This window comes from Amphiprion ocellaris, chromosome 4 (assembly GCF_022539595.1).
Source record: "Amphiprion ocellaris isolate individual 3 ecotype Okinawa chromosome 4, ASM2253959v1, whole genome shotgun sequence".
Classification (NCBI taxonomy): domain Eukaryota; kingdom Metazoa; phylum Chordata; class Actinopteri; family Pomacentridae; genus Amphiprion; species Amphiprion ocellaris.
In genome coordinates this window covers 25440918-25466887 of record NC_072769.1, presented here as the reverse complement: position 1 = coordinate 25466887, position 25970 = coordinate 25440918, and the positions used below count along the sequence as shown (strand labels likewise).

At 38.7% G+C, this 25970-nt stretch overlaps 2 protein-coding genes and 1 long non-coding RNA gene across 4 annotated transcripts; 1 reads left to right on the top strand and 2 right to left on the bottom strand.

Annotated features, from left to right (window-relative positions):
* The first annotated feature begins 7239 nt into the window (after positions 1 to 7239).
* On the top strand, positions 7240 to 12087 carry si:ch211-125e6.14 (asialoglycoprotein receptor 2). Of its 2 annotated transcripts, none has more exons than XM_023263135.3 (5): positions 7240 to 7430; positions 7800 to 7907; positions 10402 to 10556; positions 10661 to 10764; positions 11311 to 12087. In XM_023263135.3, exons 1-5 carry the CDS (start codon positions 7310 to 7312, stop codon positions 11453 to 11455), a joined length of 633 nt encoding a protein of 210 aa, XP_023118903.2. In that variant the 5' UTR covers positions 7240 to 7309; the 3' UTR covers positions 11456 to 12087. The 2 variants fall into 2 exon arrangements, with proteins under 2 accessions (XP_023118903.2, XP_023118902.2); XM_023263134.3 differs by having other exon boundaries at positions 11308 to 12087.
* Positions 12003 to 13727, bottom strand: LOC129348807 (uncharacterized). Its single transcript, XR_008601499.1, has 2 exons — positions 13554 to 13727; positions 12003 to 13467 (listed from the first exon to the last, which is right to left on the bottom strand). It is a non-coding gene; the product is annotated as an uncharacterized LOC129348807 (long non-coding RNA).
* Positions 13728 to 17018: 3291 nt separating this feature from the next.
* naf1 (nuclear assembly factor 1 homolog (S. cerevisiae)) lies at positions 17019 to 24854 on the bottom strand. Its single transcript, XM_023263122.3, has 9 exons — positions 24751 to 24854; positions 23049 to 23293; positions 22722 to 22866; positions 21618 to 21711; positions 21347 to 21429; positions 21032 to 21192; positions 20546 to 20597; positions 19104 to 19191; positions 17019 to 18889 (listed from the first exon to the last, which is right to left on the bottom strand). Exons 2-9 carry the CDS (start codon positions 23291 to 23293, stop codon positions 18573 to 18575), a joined length of 1185 nt encoding a protein of 394 aa, XP_023118890.2. The 5' UTR covers positions 24751 to 24854; the 3' UTR covers positions 17019 to 18572.
* Positions 24855 to 25970: the final 1116 nt, after the last annotated feature.

Sequence of the window (25970 nt, the reverse complement as noted above, 5' to 3'; positions counted from 1 at the left end):
TATACTTTTTAAACAAGAATTATATTAAACATTTAAAAAAAATACAAAAGATTTAATCAGATTATTAAACCTTTAAAAAGACAAAACAATTAATAAAAAAATTCAATGTTTCATTAGAAAATTAAATCTTAAACACAATAAAACTTCAAATAGGAATTAAACAGAAAATACAATGAAGCATTTAAAAAGAAAATTAAACATTAAAAGGTGGTAAAACATTTGACAAAGATTTAAGCAAAAAATTTAATATTGGGAAAGAAAAATAAATTCAAACATGCCGATAAAACATTTGAAACAACAATTAAAAAAAGACAAAACATTTCTAAATCAAATCAGACATTAGAAAAGAATAAAAAGTGAGAAAAGAGCAAAACTAAACGTTTAAGAAGAATCAAACTAAAGACAAAACATTTGAAAAGACACCAGTTAAACTTTAGAAGATCAAATTAAACAGAAGAGACAATAAAACGATGAAAAAGAGCAAAAACAGATAAAAGTTTTAAAGCATTTTCTAGTCTGAAATGAAAACATCGAGTTATTTCTTCAAACATTTCCTCTTTCTATGTTCTTGTTTTGATTGTGGACAGATTTACTAAGAACTCATTTCAGAAAACTGCTTTCCAGATAAAGTCTACTAGCAGTTGAAGGCACTGATCAAACTAATGTTACCTTCTGATCTCCACAAACTTTACTGTTCAGTGAAGAGAATCAAAGTTTGTTCAGGATTTGTAAAAATCCACAGGTGAAGGTCTGAGAAGAACTCGGATGGTCTAAATGTGAAATCAAGACTCATGGTCACAAGTTTTAAGGCTTCTGTTAACCATAAAGTTCAAACTAACAGAGAAGTACTGAGAAACTTTTAAGATTTCAGTCCTCAGACTGTCTGAAGGTTCAAACTAACAGAGAACTACTCAAGAACTTAGAAGATATCAGTCCTTGGACTGTCTGAAAGTTCAATCTAACAGAGATCTACTGTGGGACTTCGAAAATTTCAGCCCTCAGACTGTCTGAAAGCTCAGGTCCTGAGGACTCGGAGGGTCTCGAGGCTTTGGAAAGTCTTGGAACTGAGGGTTCAACCCTCCCAGCACAAAGGCTGAAGTCCAACCCACCGAGAAAAACAGTCGAGTCGAGACTCGAGTTAAAAAAAAAAAAAAAAAAACTCGAAAATGACAAAAAATAGATGATAAATGCACAAAAACCAGAAGATTTAGTATCTGAGCGGATAGCTCAGGGGGATAAGAAGAGAGACTACAGAGTGGAAGGTCGCAGGTTCAAGACCCGCCACTGGCCCTTTTCTTTGTTTGTCTTTGTCAGAATTTTGAGAAAATTTAAGAAGGGACTGGTCTTGAACCAGCGACCTGCAGCTCCATAGGCAAATCCTTAACTCACTGAGCTACAGATCAGATGAAAAGAAATAATTTCGTCGTCCCTTTGGCATCGTAGTTTCTGAAGTCACCACATGGGTGGAGCCAAGGCGGAGTCTGGGTGGAGTCAGGGCGGAGAGTAGGTGGGGAGGTGGGTGGCGGCCTCCCCCCTCTCCTCCCCCACCTCCCGCCACCACCCACCACACCTTCCCCCGCCTGACGAGTTCTTCGAGTCTCCACGAGTTCTTCGAGTCTCCATGGGTTTTCCCGAGTTTCTAGAGTTTCCACGAGATCAGAGGCAGAACAAGTTGTCATGAAGAGGTGCTGAAGACGTCCAGGATGGAGTGACTTTTTACAGTGACTAGAAGGAAGATGACTAGAAGAGCAGGTCTTTAACCACCATCCATAAAATCCATGGAGTCGCTCCAGAGAAATGAAGGGAGGTCAACTTTTATCAACCTCCATCCAGACGTTCAACTTGATATCTTTACTTGGAGATTTTTAGCACCACAAACCTTTAGTATCACACTTTATTATCATTTATTAGGACTTTCATGGAATCCACCAGCAGATTTAGTTTTTGTTGACAAACTTTATTCTTGTCGTCGTGGGACTGAAGTATTTAAAACTGTTCCTTCTATTTGACCTCATGTTTATTAGTTTTAATGGAGAAAGTTATTTTAATTGTCAGTGTCTCAAAAACCAAATAATAAATTGGATTAGTCAAGAGGTTGAAATTTCTTACTTTGTCATATTTTAAATATGACAAAAAAATATAAAAATAAAGCGTCTTGAGACAATTTGACCTGTAATTGGCGTTACATAAATAAAATTGAATTCAAATTGTATGTATCTTGTAATGTTGGAGTAATTCAGCATATATGTTGGAAAACACATTTTCTTTGTCCATTAATCTGTTGATTGTTTTCTCCAGTAATTCATTTCTTGTTTTGGTTTATAAAATGTCAAACCCAAATATATTCAGTTTACTGTCATAAAAACCAAAAAGATTTACATTCATGATGCAGGAATCAGGCAGTTTTTCACTTTTTATCTTAGTTTAATCAGAAAGATAGTTGATAATGTGTGAATTGTTGCAGCTTGTGAGCCGGAAAAGGTTTTAATCTTTGGGGCCGAGTGTCAGAAAACATTTAGAAACCAACATCAACAAAACACTTAAAGACTTGAACATCATTAAAGGGAAATCCAATTTTTCTCTGACAATGTCTAATTAAAGGACATTTATTTAAAAATGTAAATGTGTGATATTCATCCTCTGGAGCTTTCTCTTCACATCGTCTTCCACCTGGACTGGTTTGGTCGGGAGCATGTGCAACAAACATTTGAAAAACTGCACTTTAACATCAATGAATGACACTGAAGTTTAATCTCTACATAAATGAGACTGAGTCTGGATGTGCTGCTCTGTCATTAACTCCTAAGTTTAGGGAAAGTTCAAACAAAAGAGGACAGTTTAGACAAGACTTGAGAATGAACTTATTTTGAACAAACATCTCAGACTTTCTGAGCTTCAGCACCTCTAGCAAGATATTTTAACAACAAGCAACTCAAGAGATCCAGAAGTTGGAGAGAGTTAGCTTTAGCTGAGCCAAAGAACATGTGGGACGCAAACCTAGCAAACATTTCAGACTTTTCTCTGTGAATTCTGAGAAATAATTTCCTATTTAATGACAGAGCTACACATCTTAACTCAGTCTCATTAAAACAGACTCTAATTCAGTGTCATCCATCCATATTAAAGTGCAGTTACCTAAAATGTTTGTTGCATGAGCTCCAACAAAACCTGTCCAGGTAGAAGGCCACTTTGACAAACAGGAAGTGGTCGATTCCAAGCAGATTTATAGAAGGGGGACCGGACTGTACAAAGTGTGGTCGAGTATAGAGGGGTGTTTTGTGGGTTTTTAAGGCTGATAATGATTATTAGTGAGACATTTGGAGTCGATATTCATTTGCAGTAAATGAAAATATTTAAAATCTTGGAGTTAAACTTACAAGAACACAAACTTTAACAGAAAACTTTGTTGATACGTTTTTGTTTTGTTTACAGATGTTAAGTTAAAGGAGTTTTATTCGTGACGTATAACCAATCAAATCACTCCAGAAGACAGAGCGACCACAGGTAGATTAAGGTTCAGAGCCAAAGTAGCACCATTTTTAAGTTGATTTATTACCATAAATCAGTAAAAAATAAAATACTGATAATCAGTAAATCAGTCAGCCCACAATTACTACAACTCTACAATGTATGTCTCTTTCTTTTGACTTGTTATTTGTACAATATACAATGTATATGATGGCATTTTTTCATTCCAAAAGCTATACTATGATGTTTTCTAAGAGACATACGATGCTATTCTGTGTGTTCTGGCACTGGGCTGCTGCACTCCTCCTCTGTTGTTTTCTGGATTGTACTCAGCTGCATGCCTTCGTCCACCCGGCCTCCGTTGACTCGTCCCGCCTGCCGTCTCTGGTGCTGAAGCTGGATTGGAACAGACCAAAGTACAGTCCAATCACGATGCCAGCTGCCTCTCAAAAGGCTCCTTCATCTGGCAGGTGGCGGCACTTCTTCTGAGGGGAAGCTGAGCTGGACCGGCAGAACTTTGGAGATGTGTTCCAGTGGTTGGTGGCTGTGTAGGGAGATAGAGAGGGACCTTTGAATTGTTCAGAAAGGAAAACAGGAAACCCATTGGTAGTTTTAGTTTAGGGTGCTACTGCGGTGTGTTTTTGGGTTTTAAGAGGTGAACAGGAAGAGTTTTTTTTTTTCATATTATCTTTTACTTTGTTCCTGGTTGGAATGCCCATCAATGTCAACATGAAGTTAACTTTTAGTTCTGTTGATTTATTTTGTTTTACTAACACCCATTTGCTTTTAACCCCCTCACATGTTGTGTTGTTGTAAACTTAGTCTTTCAAATAAATACTCGTCTAACCCTCTGGAAACCAGCGTTTGTACTGTTTTTGTGTTGCTCCTCACCTACTTCAGACAGCTGGGACATAACGTTTTGTGGACCAAAGGCTATACTATGACATTTTTTGGATGACATGCTATTCTATGACGTTTTAAGAGCAACATGCTATACCATGACATTTGTTGGACAACATGCTATACTATGACATTTTTAGAGCGACATGCTATACTATGACGTTTTCTGAACGACATGCTATACTATGACGTTTTAAAAGCAACATGCTATTCTATGACTTTTTAAGAGCAACATGCTATACCATGACATTTGTTGGATGACATGCTATACTATGACGTTTTTAGAGTGACATGCTACACTATGACATTTTTTAGAGCGACATGCTATACTATGACGTTTGTTGGACCAAAGACTATACTCTGACGTTTTTGGAGCGACAGGCTATACTAAGATGTTTTTAGAACGACATGCTATACTATGACGTTTTCTGAGCGACATGCTATACTATGACGTTTTTAGAGCAACATGCTAAACTATGACAATTTTAGAGCGGCATGCTATACTGTGACGTTTGTTGGGCGACATGCTATACTATAACGTTTGTTGGGCCAAAGGCTATACTGTGACGTTTTTTGGACCAAAGGCTATACTGTGACGTTTTAAGAGCGACATGCTATACCATGACATTTGTTGGACGACATGCTATACTATGACGTTTTTAGAGCGACATGCTACACCATGACATTTTTAGAGCGACATGCTATACTATGACATTTTATGAACAACATGCTATACTATGACATTTGTTGGACCAAAGACTATACTCTGACATTTTTGGAGCAAAAGGCTATGCTATGTTTTTTGGACCAAAGGCTATACTGTGATGTTTTTAGAGTGTGAATGTGACTGAAATAACACGGCTAATTTGGAATGGAGACGAAAAATATTGTTCACTTGAAAAACAGTTCTACTGATGAGTTCAGATCTGTATAATGATATATTTACAGTTCTACACTGAGGCTTCATTCCTAAAATGTATCACAAATGTGTAATGTCAGTTGCTGTCACCTATTTAAAGTCGGCTCTATGAAAAGCTATAACTATAGGTAAGACTAGCTGGATTTGATTACAGCTGTGTGCTTTCCAGACCACTAAGGACATTATGTGCTGTGGCAGTTGTTGAAGTTAATGTTCTTATGCGGTGGATTGCAGCGTGAACTGAGTGAGTTGATATGAGCATGATTTTGTGATCTTTTATACTTACTGTATTTTTTTTGTACCAGAACGCTTTGTAAACATTTGCCCTATTTTGTAAGCTGTGGGAGGTAAAAGTCTTTGTGAAAGACACGCTCCAGTGTTTTTTGGCCATGTGGTTTTGTGCAACATAATTTGTTCACACTGTTGTGTAAAGTTGCATCTGTCATCTGTAATATTTGTCTTCAAACTTTTCTTAACAGGATGTTTCCACATTATGAAACTGAATCAGGCACAAGATGAAACAATGAAGAAGTGAACAAATGTTTGTCTGTATTTGCAGAAATGTTTGCTTTTATTTAAATGCTGAAACAATGGCAAAAGAACAAATATGAAAAGAGGAATCCCAGATCATGACAGAAAGAGAAAAACGCGTCTGAACCTCTTTCTTCTGTTTTACAGCTTCATTTCAATTCAGTTCAGTTCAATTCAATTTTATATATATATAGCACCAATTACAAATCAGATTGTCTCAAGACACTTTACAGAACCCATATGCCTGAACCTCCAGAGCAGCCCTAAGGCGACAGTGGCAAGAAAAAACTCCCTTTTAATGGGAAGAATGTAGTCAGGTTTAAGCATGAAGATATTTGGCAAAACAAAAATCTGAATGGTTTAGTGACCTATTACAACACAACAATGTAGTATTTTTTCCAATCTGAAATGTTTTATAACGTAAATTATGAACAAACCAAACGTGATCCAGCAATGACACAATTTTTTCATTCATGTAAGACATGTCTAAATTCTGTGGTTGCACTGAGCCTGACATCTCTTTCATCCACAACAGCAGAACAAAACTTTGACATATCATTGTATATTGTAAATACAGCAGAACCTTCAGCAAAGCAGAGCCCACAAAAATATTCTGAGACTACACTAAACTGTCATGTATATATTAATGGTATATATTGTAAACCTTTTTTAAAATTAAAATGTGTAAATTATTACTCTGCCAAGGAAAGTGGCGGAGTAATAATTTACAGGACTTTAAAGGACTAACGGATATGGATGAAATTTTCAGGGAAATTACCACAGGTACCAAGTGATTTGATTTTAGCAGTGATGCAGTTCATAGTCTGGATCCACCAATTTGTTAAGGATTTCCTATTGCGAGATAGCGGCCAGCACGGTCTCACTGTAACTATGACAACAACTGTCTGCTGATGATCCCGTGATTGCGATCCTACTATGAATCGACCGCTGCGGACTTATTGGGACTTACCCATCGGAAATGATACAAAACCATTGATTGATTAAATTGTGGGGATGTTTCTGAGTGATATCAATTCTCGACACACACTACATATTGAGGTCATGCAATTCGGTATCCGTACATAAAGTACACATGCATAACACATGCCTGTGCTCACCACAACGTCATTTTGGCCACATTCCATGTTGCCATAATTTCTCATCATCAATAACTAATACAAAAAACTGCTGCATTTCTACAAAAATATGCTTCATTTTTGACATGGCCATATGAGGGAATGAACAACCTTGGTGGAGTACTGCAATCTATGAATGCTTTTCTTGTTTTATATATGAATTTATATGAAAATATCATGTATTTATTGCATAGAAAAAACTAAGTAGCATGGAAAAGAAGAATCATCAGTTCCACTGACTATGTAAGAGGGTGTAGCTACTTCCTCTAGAACCAGAGAGGGGAACCTGTGACAGGAGAGGATGATGTTGAAGTGCTGCTAACTGCCAGACAGACACTTTAACAGTTGCTTCAAAATGGCTGTGTTCTTGCATTCTGGTAAACTGGATAACATCGCTGAAGTTGGTGAATATCAGCAGTTCCCCAGATCTGAGCCAGTGGCTACTGCTGCTGCTACAAGGAGAACTCTAAAACCAAGTAAGTGATTCTCTTCTGAAACATGAACACCACTGACAACAATGAGGTTAAATGGGAAGAGTTGGAAACAAATAAAACAGAAGGCGAATGGAATGAGTTTCTTAAAACTACCAGTTCCTTATTTTGGAGATTTTGCTGGTAACTTTTATATACTTTTACTTGTGTGTGTGTGTGTGTGTGTGTGTGTGTGTGTGTGTGTGTGTGTGTGTGTGTGTGTGTGTGTGTGTGTGTGTATATATATATATATATACACACACACACACACACACCACACGATTATTAACATTTAGCATCTTATTATTTAAATGGGTTCAGATTTTATTAATTTGTAAAATCTACTAAAATGTTTCCATTGTGTGTGTTGTACAGATTTAAGACATCTAAGTGTGGTTCTGCTGAGTTTTGGGATACTGTGTGTCCTGCAAGCAGTTCTCAACATCTCACTGAGAGTTGGTCTGAGTGAGTCCACTGAGAAAGGTAGATACACAAACACCAGACACTGCAGAGGGTTGTACCAGAAAGCAAGTGTGACATAGGTCCAGGGTTTCTTTGTAACATAATTTAAGCTTATGAATACAATCCCAGTTTTCTCATTAGCATGAGTGCAATTCTCCCTATGGGAATGCCTGTGTAACCTCATCAGAAGCTCAAATAATATTACATCAGCCCCGATTGGTGAAACTAGCGACGCCTATGGTAGGAGGGCTGGGAATCAACCTACTATATATAATATATATAATAGGCTGATATAGCATCTGTCATTCAAAATGATCTCACCTCTGCCTCACTTCTATAGCAAGGAGGGTGGTCTGGTGAGACTCTCATGCATGCCAATCAGAGAACCATACCCTTAAATTCTCTTTCATGGCATTCATTTTGTGACTGACACCTCAGCCCACCAGCAAGGCATGTCTAGTGATCACTTTCCTGACGGAGACTTTTCCACGGCAACATTTTGAGCCAGTCGGCCTGGTGAAGGACTCATAAGCACCCTGCGGAAACTCTCATGGTGGAGGTCCAAACCCAGGAAAGCCACCCACGACTGTGCAACTTTCACATGCAGCCATCCCAGTAGGACGGCCACGACAGAGGAGGTCATCAGAGCCAACAGCCTCTGGCATTGTTTGAGAAAAACCATGTGGGCCCTGCTGAACAGTGCTTGATTTGCTTCCATAGTCGTCCCTCCTCCTGCGGACATAAACACCTTGCCCTGGAGAGTCCAGAGTGAGCCCAATGAAAGTGATGCATTTAGTCGGTGTTATCATGCTCTGTTTCACATTTATCTGAAAGCCCGGATTGACCATGTGGTGCATGGGAACATTTGTATCACGAGCCACTTCCTGATAGGAGGACATCGTATGTGGTCACTCTGTGTGGGAGCCTTCTCACACATGGGGAAGAAGGCTCCCATGGTGGGGCTACAGCTCTGCATTGGCTTAGTGACTGGCTGAAAGGCAGGACCACAAACTTGTGGTGAGGATATATGAGAATGTGAAAATCAGTGTCTCTCAGGTCAGTTGATGTAAAACAGTACCTGTTAGCACAAACAGCTGCAGAGAGGCTGCGGCTCACCATCCTACATTTTTGTTCCTTAGATGACGATTTAGAGCATGGAAGTCCACTTAGGAAACACCTGAGGTAGAAACTGCTGTGTGTTGTCTTTGGAGGGACAACTCCTATTTTTCCTATCTTTCTTAAGGTGGAAATTTCCTCCAAGACAATATCTGGTGAACAACCCAGAGCACGAGAATAGATAATTTCTTTAAAAGGAGATGGAGCGATCTGAAATTGGAGCCGGTAGGACTTCTGTATAATTCTCAACGCATATTTTGAGTGAGTGCAAGCAACCCAACTCTCCCTGTGCAGGAAGTGAGTGCTGCCAGCCAGACTACCAAAAGCGGTACATGTCTGGGACATGCAATACACAGTATCCATGCGCTAGCAAACAGCATGAAAGCACTAGGATGGTCTGCATTGTCACAGCCGTATTGACATGAGTTCCTATGGACAAAATCTGTATGTTTTTCAACATATATTTCTTTTTCATATTTTTTATGGCTTTTGACAGCACCCTAGGCAATCTGCCTGGTTGTGCATGTAGGGTATTTTTAGTACAGAGTGCATATGAAAAATGCTTAAGTCACAATACTAAACCCCTTCTGATGGGCACCATAACGTGAGCACTGATTGGGATCTGCCTCTTGCAGTAAATGCGTTCTGCTAAACATGTTTTGGAATGGAACAGAGAGGGGGCAGAGCTGCCAGAGAAGGGGGCAGGCAGGGCCCACTCTCCCCCAGAGAGGCTCTCAGGGCCGTCTGCTTCTTCATCCTCCCTGCTGTGGTTTCAGATGTGGTTGCTGGGGCTGCTTGATGTCTGGCCTGAGGACATTGCTTTCTCAGACGCAGGTTCTTGAGATTTCCGGGAGCCTGAAGTGGACACCTGTGGCTTAGGCACCTAGGGGATCCTGAACACAGGGGCTGGGTGAGAAACAGCCTGTGCATTCGACTTATTTCTAATATGAATAATATTTTTCGAATAACTGCAGTACCACCAGTCTAAATGGACTACAGCAAGTTAGGACTAAATATAAAAGCATATTTTTGTGAATACAGTATGGATACACACGTGGACAAAATTGTTGGTACCCCTCGGTTAATGAAAGAAAAACCCACAATGGTCACAGAAATAATTTGAATCTGACAAAAGTAATAATAAATAAAAATTCTATGAAAATTAACCAATGAAACTCAGAAATTGCTTTTGAACCGTGGTTTAACAGAATTATTTTAAAAAATAAACTCATGAAACAGGCCTGGACAAAAATGATGGGACCCCGAGAAAAGACTGAAAATAATGTGACCATAGGGACATGTTTTTATTAATACAGATTATTTAGTTCTTTTACTAGATTTGTGCCCTGAATGTTGTGACACACTGCATTGTGACATGTTGTCTGTGTTCTGTGTTGAGGTATGACAAAGGAAGAGACCTGTCCACAGGGCTGGCTTTTGCTGGGCTCCAGCTGTTACTATGTCTCCTTGCAGCGCAGGAGCTGGGATCTCAGCCGTCAGGACTGTCTGCTGAGAGACGCTGACCTGGTCATCATCAACAGCCGACAGGAACAGGTGCTTTATGTGCTTTATACTCCATACACTGCTGCCTGTTGTCAGAAGGGTTGTGTGCTTCGTGTTTTGAACCTGGTGTTTATGAAAATGGTGCTTCACAACAGGATTTCCTCACTGGTTTGGCCACGACTGTGTGGGTCGGCATGACTGACAGACAGGAGGAAGGAAGTTGGATCTGGGTGGATGGAACGCCAGTAAACAAAGATGGGTCAGACAGCTTACAGTCATATATAGAATAGATCAACAGAATTTTCAACTGGTTAAGAAAGTAAGAAATTTGGGGTATTCATTACTCCTTCATTGGCCACTGTATCTCCTGTTTGACCACAGTGATCCCAGCCACAGATTATTTCCATAATCAGTATATGCATATGCAACACACTACCACACACTAAATATTTTTCGAGCTTCCAACAGCTCCTGGAAGTCGTGGCACCTTTTTACTATTAACTCACAGTGTTTGTATCTACACAACTTTGCAAAGTACTTAAAATGGATGTTGACTAATGGGATGGTTAGATGGTTCTTATTGATTAATGTACCATTAGGGAGGTGTCTAAAATGTACAACCTAAAATGTCATTATTAAAAATGTAAACTTTCTGTAATCCCACTAAAAAACAGGTCAAATTTTGTCATGACTCACACACCGTTACAACAGAACCCTTATATGGTTAAATCAAAAATACCAAAACAAACAAATTTACTGTGTAAGTATATCGGTCCAACAGCAGTTTTATTTGTTTTCTCAGCAGCCTGCTGTGGGCCCTTGGACAGCCAGACAATGCATTTGGAGGAGAAGACTGTGGTGACCTTTGGGCAACAGAAACTTTCAAGGGTTTGAACGACTTCAACTGTAGTGCAAGAGCTCAGTGGATCTGTGAGAAAACAATAAGATAGCTTAAACTTGCTGAGTAACTCAACTGGTTGAGCGGGCGACCCATAAACATGGACTAGTCCCCGACACAGGGATCATATATACACACACACACACACACACACATATATATAGAGTCGGGACAAAACAGGTTTAAAAATCATTTTTTAAAAATCCACACTATATTATTTAGAGTTATATATTTCTGAAAAGAAATGTCTTAGCTATTCAACCATGTAAAGGAACAGGTTCTAAATAAAAACTATTTTTTGAAAAATAAACATGTTTCCCTTTTGAACTTGATCTGTGTCAACTCCGTCAGACACACTAAGAAGTGTACAATTTTAATTCTTTCAGTCCAATAAGAATCTAAAGTTCTGAATTATGTTGTAATAGGGTTTAGTTACTCTGATATGTTAAAAAAAAAAAAAAAAACATCATGTAAACTGAAGTCGTGATTTTACATGATTCTGAAAAGTCAGATTTCTAGATATCTTCATTTTCAAACTCGGTTTTTAATTTTAATATTATAAAAAACAATTCCTTAAATAATTATGACATAAGAGGATGTAGATCAGATGGTCCTTTATTACATGAACAACATAAGCTGAAGAAAGAATGAACATTTTCATTCAAAAATTAACAAAACCTACATCTGACGGTGTTGACAGAAACTGAATATAGACTAATATTTATAAACAAGTTCCAGTATAATTCAATGAAATTAAGAAATGTTGCATTTTCCTGAAGTTAGAATTTGCGCTTTATATATACATAGAAGTGGGTCCATCTAAAGAGGCTGCCATTCACAACCAGATGCTGTGAAAATCTACACTTTTTTTAAATGAAATATAAACGTATTAGGAAAATGACACAATAATAAGTAGACCAAAGCCTGAAAATGCTCTACAAGTTAGAAGTGTAGGTTATATAGTATGCAGTCCCTCCAGGATTTTGCGGGTGTTTTTCCAGATTGTTGCGGCCTAAAATGCCTGAATTCGCAGCAGTTTTTCTGAAAAATTACGATGTAAGTTGTGATTTTCTAAGCTTATTTGTTGTGATGAAATTGCGGGAGACAGTGACGATTGCTAAAAAGTTGCATTTTTTTTCAGTTTTTACACGTTTCAGCATTATAATTAACAATATTTATTCCGAAATTAATTCTTTAACGCTCCAACCCATTTACACAAGCTGGCATACTATGGTGGGAAATTAGCAGCAGCCAGATACTGGCTTAACATGAAGTGGCTGGTAGATTTAAGGCACAAAATGAAAATTTACTATGGAATGAATCACATTTGGACAGATCTGTTAGTGGCTTAAAAAGTTAATTTCACCTCCTGACACACACGTGTTCACACACACACACACGCTCACAGCTTGTCATGTCAATTAGCAAGAAAATCACTCAGAGGGCACAGTACTCCTCCAAGACTGTTCATTCCCTGACCTTGCGCTGAACACAGGCGTGTGTTATGCATGTGTACATTATGCACAGATACCGAATCGCATGACCTAAATATGTAACGGGCGGCGGGAATTGTTGTGACTCAGAAACACCCCCACAATCTAATCAGCTGTTCCTTGTATCATTTCCGATACATCTACAGCAGTGGATTTGTAGTAGGATCGCAATGATGTGATCGTCAGCAGGCAGCTGTGGTAGCGTTCACTTGTTGCCATGGTTACCGTGCCGCTATCAGACGCCATGCTGGTATCTCAATGGGAAATCCTTAGCAAATCCGTGGATTCAGACTTTAAGCCGCATCACTGCCAAAATCGAATCACTTGGTCCTTGAGTCATTTCTGACCTTCCCTGAAAATTTCATCCAAATCCCTTAGTCCGTTTGAGTAATGTTGCTAACAAAGGAATGATTCACATATGCCAATCGTCACATCACTCCGCCGCCTTCCTTGCTGGAGTAATTTCTCAGACTTATCTTCATTCTTTCAGTGCTCCAACAAATCTGGATCCAACAGTTTCCATCACGGTGATTTGTCTGGTCTGTGATCCGCTAGTTTCTCCTGATATGTTCTGTGGCAGAAAAGGGTTTATCAATCGATTTATTTATTTATTTTTTTGTATTCCACCACAATATTGCATGTGTGTAAACACTTTACTTCCGCTTTGGAGAAGAACATCAGGGAATTAATTGTTTTGCACAGTCTTCCGCAGTAATTTTTGTTGGTAAACGAGAGACATTAGTGTCGCACACGTCCGCATCTTCAAGCCAAAAACAAGGAAGTGAATTTGGTGACGTACGTGCGTTACGTTTGCGCTGGGGACTGCTGTGATTGGTGGAACTCATGGGAGGCGGGCCAAAATATATATATATATATATATATATATATATATATATATATATATATATATATATATATATATATATATATATATATATATATATATATATATATATATATATATATATAATGACTTGAGTGTTTGAAATTTGATTATTTCTCATTGTCAAGAGCTATATACTCAAAGGGCATAACTCCACATCACCTCAGATTTGGCTAGTACATACAACAGGCCTTAGTGATCAAATCTTATCAAAATGTTCTGCAAAAGTCTAAGGGCATGGACATGGTGGCCTGGCAAAGTTTGATCCTTCGCCATGAAAGATCAGGCCCTGAACATGCTCCAGTCTGCCTGAAACTTTACATGTATGATCAGTGTCCTGCCCTGATCTCATCCATATGATGAAATACATTCAGCCATAGCTCCACCTGCTGGCAACAGGAAATGTCATTTTTTACATTTTGATGTACTGTTGTCAGCCCATATTCATCTCAAATGTGGTGAAAGACAATGATGATGATTCAGGGAGAAAATGGTGACACTGTATGCATCTCAGCATCACACCCCATGCAGCATTTTAAACAAATAGCCCCGGCAGCATATTTCATCTACATTAACAAAATATGGAGGGCATATGTAGCACACTATAGGACGCACAAAAATGCCTCTTGGAACCATGCCATTTGATCCTCAGCCATAAAACACTAAATACTTTTTGACACATTAGGAATGGTAGGAAATTCACCAACATTGCCACACGCATCACAATCGGCTAAAGCAGGGGTGGGTAATTAATTTTCATATGGGGCCACATGAGAAACTTTGACGGTTGTTAAGGGCTGGACCAATACACTTACAGCTCTGCTCAATATATATATCTCAATAAAAACAGTAAATGAAACATTACAATGATACAATGAAAATGTGGAACACAGAACACAACTATTTAAGGAAAGACTTTGTTTTTCATTTAAACTATGATTGCTGCCTATTGAGTTGTAGATATTTTTGATGGTGTGACTTCCTTCAGTGTGGGCATGTGGATGAGAATGTTGCCCTCCAACTGGCTTGAGAGAAACTTGAGCTTTCTCATAAAAGCAGTCACCAGGCTGTACATTTCATGTGCAAAGAGGCCGTTGCCTTGCAGCTTGGTATTTAGTTCATTCATTAGTGCAGTCACATCAACAGCAAAAGCAAGGTCTGATATCCAGTCTGCATCTGAGAGCTTGGTGATGTCCCTGCCTTTCTTCTCACAAAACTCTTGAATCTCTGCTCTCAGATCCCAAACTCGTTTAAGCACCTTGTCCAGGCTGATCCATCTGACAACTGTCTGGTAACCAAGGTTACCATGTTCACTATCATCTCCTCCAAAAAGACAACAAACTGTCTGTATTTCAATGCTCTTGCCCTGATGAAGTTAACTAATTCAGTATCGCTCGGCACAATCTATAAAATCCACAAGGATATCTTCCACCACTGACTGTTCAATACCTTTTCGACGCACCACCTTTGGACAGTCAGCTTTTTCTGTAAAAGCTACAACTCAGTGGAATGCCCTGCCTGATGACATTAAGAACTGTACTTCTATCAGCAGTTTTAAAAGCAAACTGAAAAACTTGCTTAAGAACACTCAGACCTGCAACCATTAATGTCGTTTTAATTGGTATTTGTGTGTGAATGTGTGTACATGTGTGCTTTTAAGAGTGTGTGTGTGTTTTGTTTCACTGTCATGTATTTTAGTCCAGCAATGTCCTTTTAATTGGCATTTGTGTGTGAGTGTGTGTACGTGTGTGTATAATGTTTTGTTTCACTGTCATGTACTTTTTTGTAACATTTTAATGTTTTGATGTTTTTATTGTGACCTGCCAAGGGACTGCAGATGGAAATTAGCTTAAAGCTATCTCTGGTGCAATACATCAAATGGAAACATTTATGTTTAATATTGTACATGGTACCTTTTTAAATAAACTGATGATAATAATAATAATAATACAACATCAGTCACGTGGTTGATTTTTAGCACTGACTTACACAGCACCTCCTGATGTATAATACAATGCAAAAATATCAGTTTCTGTTCTGGGTTTATTTCAGTCACTTTATCTTGCATCCGTTTCAAAAGTCCAACATTTTTCCCTGTCAAATTTGGACAGCCATCAGTTGTAACACCAACCAAATTCCCCCATTTTAGTCCCAGCTTGTTCATGCATGTATTTACCTCAGTGAACCGTCGTGGTTCCCTTCATTGGCTGCACAGCTGCCAGCTCCTCCGTCATCTCAAAGGTTTCTGTTAGTCCACGTACAAAGATGAGTAACTGGGCTGTGTCACGGACATCACAGCTCTCGTCCAGAGCCAAGGAGAAAACGTCAAAACTGTCCACTTTGTTGTGCAGCTGAAGCTCCAGATTTTCGGCGCTGCTCTCCACCCGCCTCGTTACGGTTCGCCTGGAAAGGGCCACATTAATGAACGCTCCTTTCTTCTCCGGGCATATAAACGCTGCAGAGTCCACCAGACATTCTTTTACAAACTCTCCATCAGAGAATGGCTTACTGACATCCCTTTATGTGTGAGCTTTGGTAAAAAATCCTTGCTGCTTTAGCAGTTTAGCAGCAAACTTTCAGATATCCTCCTCGCTCTGCATCAGTCAAATGTTTGTACGAAAAAACCGGTACCTTAGCAGATCTTTCAAAGTAAAAGCAGTGCAGGCGTATCGCTTGCATGCATTGTGATGATATATACTTGCATTGACTCTTAATATTTTACAATGACCTCATATGGGCCAGTCAGGGTCATCCGGTGGGCCGGATGTGGCCCGCGGGTCAGACGATGCCCAGGTCTGGGCTAAAGGAAGAGCACTGTATGCATCTCAGCACTGCATGTGCCACAGCACCCTCTGCAGCACATTTCACCTACATCCACGATATTTGGTAGGCATGTGCACCCAGTAAACCCAGAACTAACTAAAACCCAGTGTCAGTTAGTGTCCACACAATGACCTGCTGCTTTAAGTGCACTGTGACGTACAAGTCAAGAAGCATTTAATTTGGGACACTGATGGCTGCAGTTTTCATACACTTGTAGTGCTTTTTATGTCTATATGAGTATCTCAGTTATGATACGATTTAAAGTATGTTGTTTTTGTCACTGTGCAGGAAAACATCACATCTGAGAAAGCTAGATGTGGGAATATGGTGCAGAAGAGAAAGACTGATAGATTTTAAAGAAGCAGTTTCTTAACTGTGTGTAAGGCTGATGTATGGTGAAAATACATAAAACAGAGTGAAAAAAATAGGACTTTATAGTTTAAATGATAGATACAGTACAGTTACAAGTGTACAGCTCACTGTTCTGAGTAAAAGTAAGTTTGCCAAGGCAGACAATCAAGCTCTGGGGTATTGTTGTGCTACAGGAAGAATTTCAGTGAACTGGACAGAAAAAAAATTACTTTCTGCTTGCGGTAATATCAAAATGTCCCAACAGCTTTGACAGAGCTTGGGATTCATTATGCAGGATTTGTTAAAACTCAGCTGTAAACAGCTAAAAGCACAACTTCATTTGGAGTGTTTCAGAAAAATTTGACATTACACTCAGAGGCAAGCCTCGTAAATCTATGGATGTATGACTGATGTGTGGCTCTATTGGTTAGATAACTGAGTGTTATTGTGTGTGTCTGTAATTTACAATATTGTTCATATGACAGACTGCATGTTTGTTCAATTAATGTGCATTTTTGTGTGAGGGTACTGTTATTTTTGTATTGACTACATCAAATGTTGGATTCAGTATGGACTTGAGAATGAGCAAAAACAACAAAAACATGAATAAAATCTGTACTTTATGGTTACTCCTGCAGGTTCCACAGCATCTTAGGATGCTCTCAGCAGCCTGTGAGTGGAGAGCAACTGATTAACACATGATCATGTACCTATATCATGTACAGAGGGATCTGCTGAAGCCAAATGCTCTTTGTTTATCTAACTGTCCGGGGCTCAATATGATCAAACTCATGATAGTCAAATCCATGTCAACATGCATCATCATAATGTGTTCAGAATCATCCACAATTCTGCCTTCAAGTGGCATTTAACACAACAACAACAAAAAAAAACAAACAAACAAAAAACCTACACGTACAGTACTATACCAAGTTTGCCACAAATACCCTGGTGGTCACCTTAGCTGTCAAACAATACCAGTCATTACAAAACTGGTTAGGAGAAAGTAGGTCATCTAAGTCCCAGTTCAGTTCATCAAAGTCCCACTGGCTTATTAAAAAAAAAAAAAAAAAAAAAAAAACTATATAAAGACCCATGATGCCACATCACACCGCGGGTTGTCTTTTCAGCCATGAGTCACGGTGAGTGGCGCCAAACTTGTTTTTCAGGGTTTACCTGCAAACGATGACCAGACTTCCAAATCCCTGGGTTTTAAGTATAGACAGAATGGGTGAACAGACTGTAAATGGTCAGTAATGGCATTTAGTTTGAAAACTACTGTCTAAGAAATTCTATATACTTATTTGGAATCTGACTAATAAAATTACTTCAATCAGCGATGACTTGCACTGCTTTCACAAGAAGTCTAAACAGTGAAAAATGTAAGCAGCTGTAAAAACAACTAAATTAAAGGTGAAGTGTCTGAGTATGTAGTCAGTTACAACTCAATCAGATATAAAAAAAAATCCTGTTTTCTTTTACAGTCAGTGGCTGTATATCCTAAAAAACACTGCTAACAAGAAAATCACATCAGGATGATATGACCAGCCGTCCAGTCTGTGGACACGATGTACTGTTTCAACACAAAAGATTGTATTATTGTGTTAACTTACAGTGCATCACAGAGGGGGAGGGGGAGGAGGGGGAGGGGGGAAGTCAGAGAAGGGGACAGAGTTTGGAGGCCAGAGAGGAGAGGAAAAAGAAGGATTGAAGAAATATGGAGGAGGAGGAGGTGGATAGAGAGGGAAGTTGGGTGGAGGAAAATGGGGATGAGGTGGAGGGTAAGGACAGGGAGGAGGGAGATCAGAGTGCCTGAAGGGTAGGGGTTTGTTCATAGAGTCCTGGTGCCTGAATGGAGGCCCTGCATGTCTTGGTGGGAAACCCCTTGTGTCGGGTTTCTTCCGCAAGGTGCTCTGAGTAATGTTTGCAGGCTTATCTGGGGGGAAAAAGTGAGATAAAGGAATGTGAGAAAAGACTGATGGATGGGTGTCATTCTCTACTGGAGCCATGTTCAACTTTAGACTTTCTTAAATCCATGAAACTTTAAACAGAGATGGATTAATCCGGGCCTAAACTAAGGCCGCTTTCAATTATCATCAATTATCTAAACATCATATAAAACAACTATATGTATGTATTTATGGGAGTACCTGTATTGCTGCTGTTCCTCTTCTTTTTGGCATTTTTCACCTTCCTCTTTGCTTCCTGTTCTTTCTCGTCATCACTATAATCTAATGCCTAGACGGAAGAAAAAGATGGGGAGAGACGAAGAGAGCAATTAGGGAAGGTTCTGACAGCACAGTATAGGACACCCAGGAGTGTCATTTTACTCACACTTGAGAAGAGGAAACATTTTCAATCTTTCAGTCCTGACAATAATGAACGCTTCAGAAATGTTCTCTGGCAAATTGGCAGATACCTTGAGCAAAATGTACATTTCCTACACTTTTTACTTTTTTTTTTTTAAAGCTTACATTTTAATTTGCACAGTTTTTGTAGCACATCTTTAAAACAACCTGAGCTGATCAAACTTTTCTACATGTTATAAGACAGGTCACAACAAAAATATGTTCAAAAAGCAAGACAGAAATCATTAATAAACTCGCAAATAGAATAAATATAAAATGCTACAAAAAAGACAAATACTTGTCAGATGAAAGAAAGGTTAAGACCACTCAGAGCAACAAAAAGTCAATGAAAGCATGTATGTCTTGGGATTTTTCTTTATAAAATGTCACTGAAGAAGAAACATTTGATTTAAAAGAGGAAGGCTTTGGAGCTGCCACTGCAAAGGCACAATCTTCCTTACAAGGCCTCTATGATGGATCAGTTAAGAACATTTGTTATGAGCTAAGAGGCCTAGAGGTAGAGTAGGGGCACAGAAGTATGTACCCAGGTGCCACCCTTTGCATTTCTTTATAAACAAATACAAGACCCTTAAAATCAATTCTGTATTGAACAGGTAGTCTCTGCAGGGTACAGGAACAATGCTTTTCATTTTTTGTACCACTTAGGAGTCCTGTGTTAGCTACAGATGACACAGAAAAGCCTGAACAAGACCCAAGAACAGTGAGTATTTCTAAAATCACCTACAAATCAAAATTTCTGCTTTGACATTTATATATCAACAAGAGCATCAATTTCACCACAGATAAACTTGGTGAAATCTTTAACTGACTCACAAAACAGACAGGGAACCAGTCTGTTCACTCAGTGGCCACAATATGTCTACAAAAGGATCACATCCATTCTGAAAGGTTTTTTCTTGATTTCAGTTAAAAACAAAAGGATGCCTGTGAAGACTTATGCATGTTTCATGTTGAGCAAAATGCAAGTGTACATGGGAATCTGCTGCTTTGAATTTTGTCGCATGTACAAAAAGCTTGGCAAGAAGAATTCTGTGAGGCACAGCACTGCTCTTGTGGCGTGCAGATTCAAAGGGAAGACATGAAATGTTGATGATGAACTCTTATTTCCATCAGGTACAGCAGAAATATAGTAGAGGCAATCAATTACATCGGTTTTGCAACAATTGTAGCTTTGTTTGACTATACAGTGCTATTTTAACGGCCTGCATCTGGCATATACATACCTCTTCTGGTGGTTCTTGGTCATTCTTCCAGGATGCATCAGATCCCTTTAAACTAAAGAAAAACATTTTCACTTTAACAAACTATTTGGGGTGAGCCTGAAACCTCAACAAACTAACAAAATAATAAATTCATATATTAGTCTTTTGGGTGCTCTATGCCAGTAGTTTTCAATCTTTTAACTGTGCAACATCCCGATAAAAACACACTGATCACTCACTCCGTTGTCATGATCAAATCTATAAATAAATATTTAGCCCTACATATATGCAGGCAAGTGGTTGTCTAAATGGTTTGGCATATTATTACAAGAGGGTATTTGTGCTTCGTCACTACAGTTGTTCCGGCTATAACTAGCAGAATTTGCAATAGCTGCTTCGTTAACGATACTGTGATGCTAAAATTGTCTCATCAACTGCTATATATATATTTGTGTGTGTGTGTGTGTGTGTGTGTGTGTGTGTGTGTGTGTGTGTGTGTGTACTTACAGTTTAAGCTGTTGTGTGAGGATATATTCTGTGTACTCTTTAATGGCAGGTGCGTAATAAAGAGTAAGTCCCTCTGTCAGTCCCATGTTGATAATCTGGTCCGTAGAATTAAACCGCATAATATACAGTGGACTGGACACTGGACCAAACACCTCAAAAACCTGAAACACATATCAAGAAGAACATTATCACCACGTGGAAAACAGCAGGTCACAAGCAGATCACATAAACACACCTTCACAGCTGACAAAAGAGAAGAAACAACAGAGGCACAGGTATTCTAACAGACAAGTATGCTTCTGTTGGTCCACTCACCTTGCCCACAGCCAGCTTATCACATCTAAAGAGGATGCTGTCATCATTTAGAGGGGGTGTGTCTTTCAGAGACTGAATAATGACTGCAGAGACAGAAATTGTCTTTAAAGACAGAGCTAAATTTTTTTTTTTTTTTTTTAAAAATACAAATTTGGGGACATCCACTCATAGTGTCTGATTAAAACAAGCCAATACTTTTCCTAATCCCTTATCTGAAGACCTTGAACAGCAGAGATGCAAGCTTAGAATGAGAGTGAAGATCTATATTTACCAAGCTGCTGTAGAATACTGGAGACTGTTCCCACAGGCTGCAGTTCTGCCTCCTCAGGTAATGTTATACACACTTCCTCCACTGCTGGAAGCTCCTACAAATAGACAACATGACATTTTATGATATGGTCAGATATTTTTGAATAAGTGGACCATAACATGCCCACTTATGCTTTAGCTTTCTTTGTTGGCTTGTGGAGAGCATTCAAATGCCTAGTGAACATTGTATGAAGTGTGAAAAAGAAAATAACTATCACAGTACGGTGTGGCAGACACACCTGTCTCCCTGCTATTACTGTTTCCTAGAAAGCACATCACTGGGGCTTTCTACAAACACCAACATGCATTGACCCAAACTAGTCAATGTGTCTTTAATGGCCCACCAACACACACAACTAGGGATGCAAATTTTGAACATTTCTTTTAACCTTACATCAGCACCCTCGTAAATCATTAGGCGATTAACAAATACCAAATAACACAGAATGACGTCAACAGACATCATTACATGTCCTGATGTAAGTGCTATGATCACAGTCACGTGATACATTCTGCCAGCTTAAGCCACATGACATGGTCTGCTATACTCAGGGATGCACACACAGGCATGGTTAAAAAAAAGAGTCGGAATAAAAAAATGCAACAGCGCAATATAACCATGTAACAAAGGTCTGTGTCAGTATATGCTTAGAAAAAAATTTAATTCTATTACGCAGATCTAAACCATTTTACGATACAAAGATCTTTAATAGAGAGGCAAATGTTAAATAGTAAATTATGTTTATGTATGTGCTTGTTTGCTCTCTATATGTATCCCTGAGATAGAGGGTCAGCTGAGATAGACTCCAGCCCCCCCATGACCCTAATGAGGATTAAGCGGTGTATAAATAATGGATGGACATGCCGGAGCTGCAATAACCAAGTGGATACTTCACCGTGTACAGTTGCCCAGCTACTGTCGACCATAGCGCGCACGTCAGGCAAACTGATTTACATGTGTTAGCATACATCATGTGATTAATAGATTATCTTGTTTTTGTTGCTTTAAACTAATGTTATTGGCCTCAACCTCTAATAAAAGCAAACATACTGGCCACAGACTGACCTCAAGCAGAACTTCATCTCTTGTTTTGATTGGGGTTGGTTGGCTAAAACCTTCATCATCATCATCCTCCTCAAACACAGGGATGGAAGGAGAAGAGGAGGATGAGGAAGAAGAAGAGGAAGAGGATGAAGAAGATGAACTGTCACTGAGGAAAAGAAAAGAAGAGCTTTGTCAGTTCTCTTTCTTGTATCACTTCCTGTTAACATCAAACTCAAAGATGACTGTGTGTGCAAAAAACTGGGAACTAGAAAGCCTGATCAAGTAACATCAATAAATACTAACATTAATAAATCAATAAAGAGAGTTCTGTCAAAGCTTTGTGTATACCTGTCTGAATCATCGGAATCCTCATCATCACAGTCCACTGTCTTACACACACTCTCTGAAGATGCTGACGTAGTCAAATGTGTTTGTACATCTCCCGGTTCTTCTCGATGTGTCTGCACATCTGCATTGTCGGGAGTCACAATGACATTTGCTAGTGGCGTTGTCATGGTAACCTCCATCTCTTCATCCTCTTCCTTCTGTGGCGGGAACTTCCGTCCATTTTCCTTTAGCAGCTCTTCATCCATCTGAAATATTACACACGGTTCATCATCATAATATATACTTCATTGATCGTGAAGGGGGAGCTTGACTTTTCACAAATCCCAGCTTGTCAGCAAGCTGGGATCAAAGTGCAAGGTCAGCCACACTACAGTGCCCCTGGAGCAGATGGGGTTCATTATCCTTCTGATCAGTTAAAGCTTTCTCTGCTGAGACACTACTTCCCCCAAAATCTTTAAACCTTTACAGGCAGATAATATGAGCACATATATAATTTTGAAACTAAAATACCAAAATAGTTCTGAGATTACAGTAGGTAACAGAAGTGAGTACACACTTCTATGATGTCACTTACACGTCAAATTATTTAACTGCATGTCATCTGTTATTTATATGTTGAATAGCAGGACATCTGCTCTGATGTAAACTTTAATTTAAGAAACAGTTTATATGTAATATTTTAAAATATAGGCCATACAGTTAGAATTCAGTACAGCTAAAATCAGTACACCTTTTATTACCAATGTTCAAATATCTTTTACTAATAACGTCCACCTGTACTTTTGATAAATGACTCAATCCTCTCGAACATGGAGAACACCAAATTTCTTCAGAGATATGCTGAAAGATATTCCTTTGTCTTCCAAGCTGTGTGCGAGTGTGACAGATAATGTTAAAGTCAAACAAGTGATTTAATATGTAACAAGTAAACATTTTCACCATCGGACTCTGATGAGGTAATTAGGTCGGAGTAGTGATATCTGGTAAACTCGACCATGTTTTTAGCTGACTGACCAATGTGGAAAACGTCTCTCTAAGCAAATGCAGCCTTCATTCACACTTAACCACAGCTCATAAGCTGCCAAAACTCATCTAGTGTGCAAATGAGCAACACCAGCTATCATGATGAAATTATACACAATTAGCACTGGCAGAAATTACCATGGAAATGCAATTTTTTGTAAATTATTTTTCCTATGCCTACAAAAGGCGTTCAGCAGAGTGCAGACCTAACTAAGAAGGTGTGTTCAGTCTATTAAACACTGTTAATAAGTGATATCCAGCTGGAAATGTAACGTTAACAATAGCTTAAATTATGCAGAGGGGACATGAGATTATTGCATATGTTGAAGTTTTAACAGCGCCTTATTGTGACCTAAATATTCACAATAATCTTTCAAAATAAGACTTCGGTAACCACAGCGCTCTCCATAACTGCAAATTAATTTCCCATAAAAATCTGTTTTGAACTATACTTCAAATACTAGCAAAGTCGACAGACAGGTAAAAGAAACGTAAAAGCTCGAGTTGTTTAAATACAAGCTTGCGTACCTAGCCATGGCGGCTAATTAGCTGAGGAGCTAAGCATGGCTAGCTAGTACATTATACAACGGCTGCCGCGAACAAACCCTGTACGTTTTCACCAACAAATCCCATAAACAGCTCGTAAGAAGAGTAATGGAGCGTTTGTTGAAACAAATACCTATTTGTTTGATGAGCGACTGGATACACGCTTGGGAACCCTCAGGGAATCGGAATTTTTACACCGGAATGAACAAAACTAGTTCCGTTACTAACCTTCAAAATATACCTTTCATTGTCCCGTTTCAAAATCACTGTAATCAGAATCAGAAAAAACCTTTGATGCCAAGTGAGTTCGCATACACGAGGAATTTGACGTGGTGTATGGAATTGCAGTGCTCAGCAACAAGCAACAACAACAGACAGTAAAAGAATAAATATTCAAATCTATTTTAAATAAAAAGTGCAATAAATATAAGAAGTATAAGAAGTAAAGGTATGTATGAAGTATTATTTGACTGTATCGTGCAACCCCAAAATTTAACTGAAACTTCTTTGCATGAGGATATCACTGCATTAAACTTTTTCATTATTCCACAAGGTTATTTGCAATTTAAAATTCATTTTTGACTGGTAAGTAACAAGCAAATGGCGCCCTAAGAGGCCCCATATTCATCAGTCAGCACTGGTTAATGTAATAATAATAATAATAATAATAATAATAATAATAATAATAATAATAATAATAATAATAATAATAATAATAATAATAATAATAATAATAATAAATTTATTTATGAAGTGCTTTCAGTCAAAGTGCTGTACACAGAGATAAAAATAATAAAAACCTATAAAAACACTAAAAACAGATTTAAAATAAATAAATAAAAACAAAACAGTAAAAAGACATCAGTAAAACAAACAGTTTAAGATTCATATGTAAAAGTGACCAAGTGGGTCTTCAGCTTAGTTTTAAATACATCAATGGAAGATGCCTGCCTGATTTCAGCAGATAGACTGTTCCATAATGTTCGTGCCCGGAATGAAAAAGCCTGTTTCCCAATCGTCTTTTTAAGGACCTCTGGGACGCTCAGAAGCCCAGTCACTTGGGAATGGAGAACACGAGTGGGGACATACGGGTTCACCAGGTTGGATAGGTACAATGGGGCAATTCCATTTACAGTTTTGTAGGTTAGTAGCAGCACCTTAAAGTCTGCTCTAACATGAACAGTTAGCCAGTGCAGAGAGGCCAGCACTGGACTGATATGATCGCATCTACTCACTCTGGTCAGAACTTTGGTTTTAGCTTTAAATTTGAACTCGTTTCAGATATGTTGTATAATTTAAACAAAACCCAGAAATAAGAATTATTGTGAAGGCCGATTTTCTGTTGCATATTTA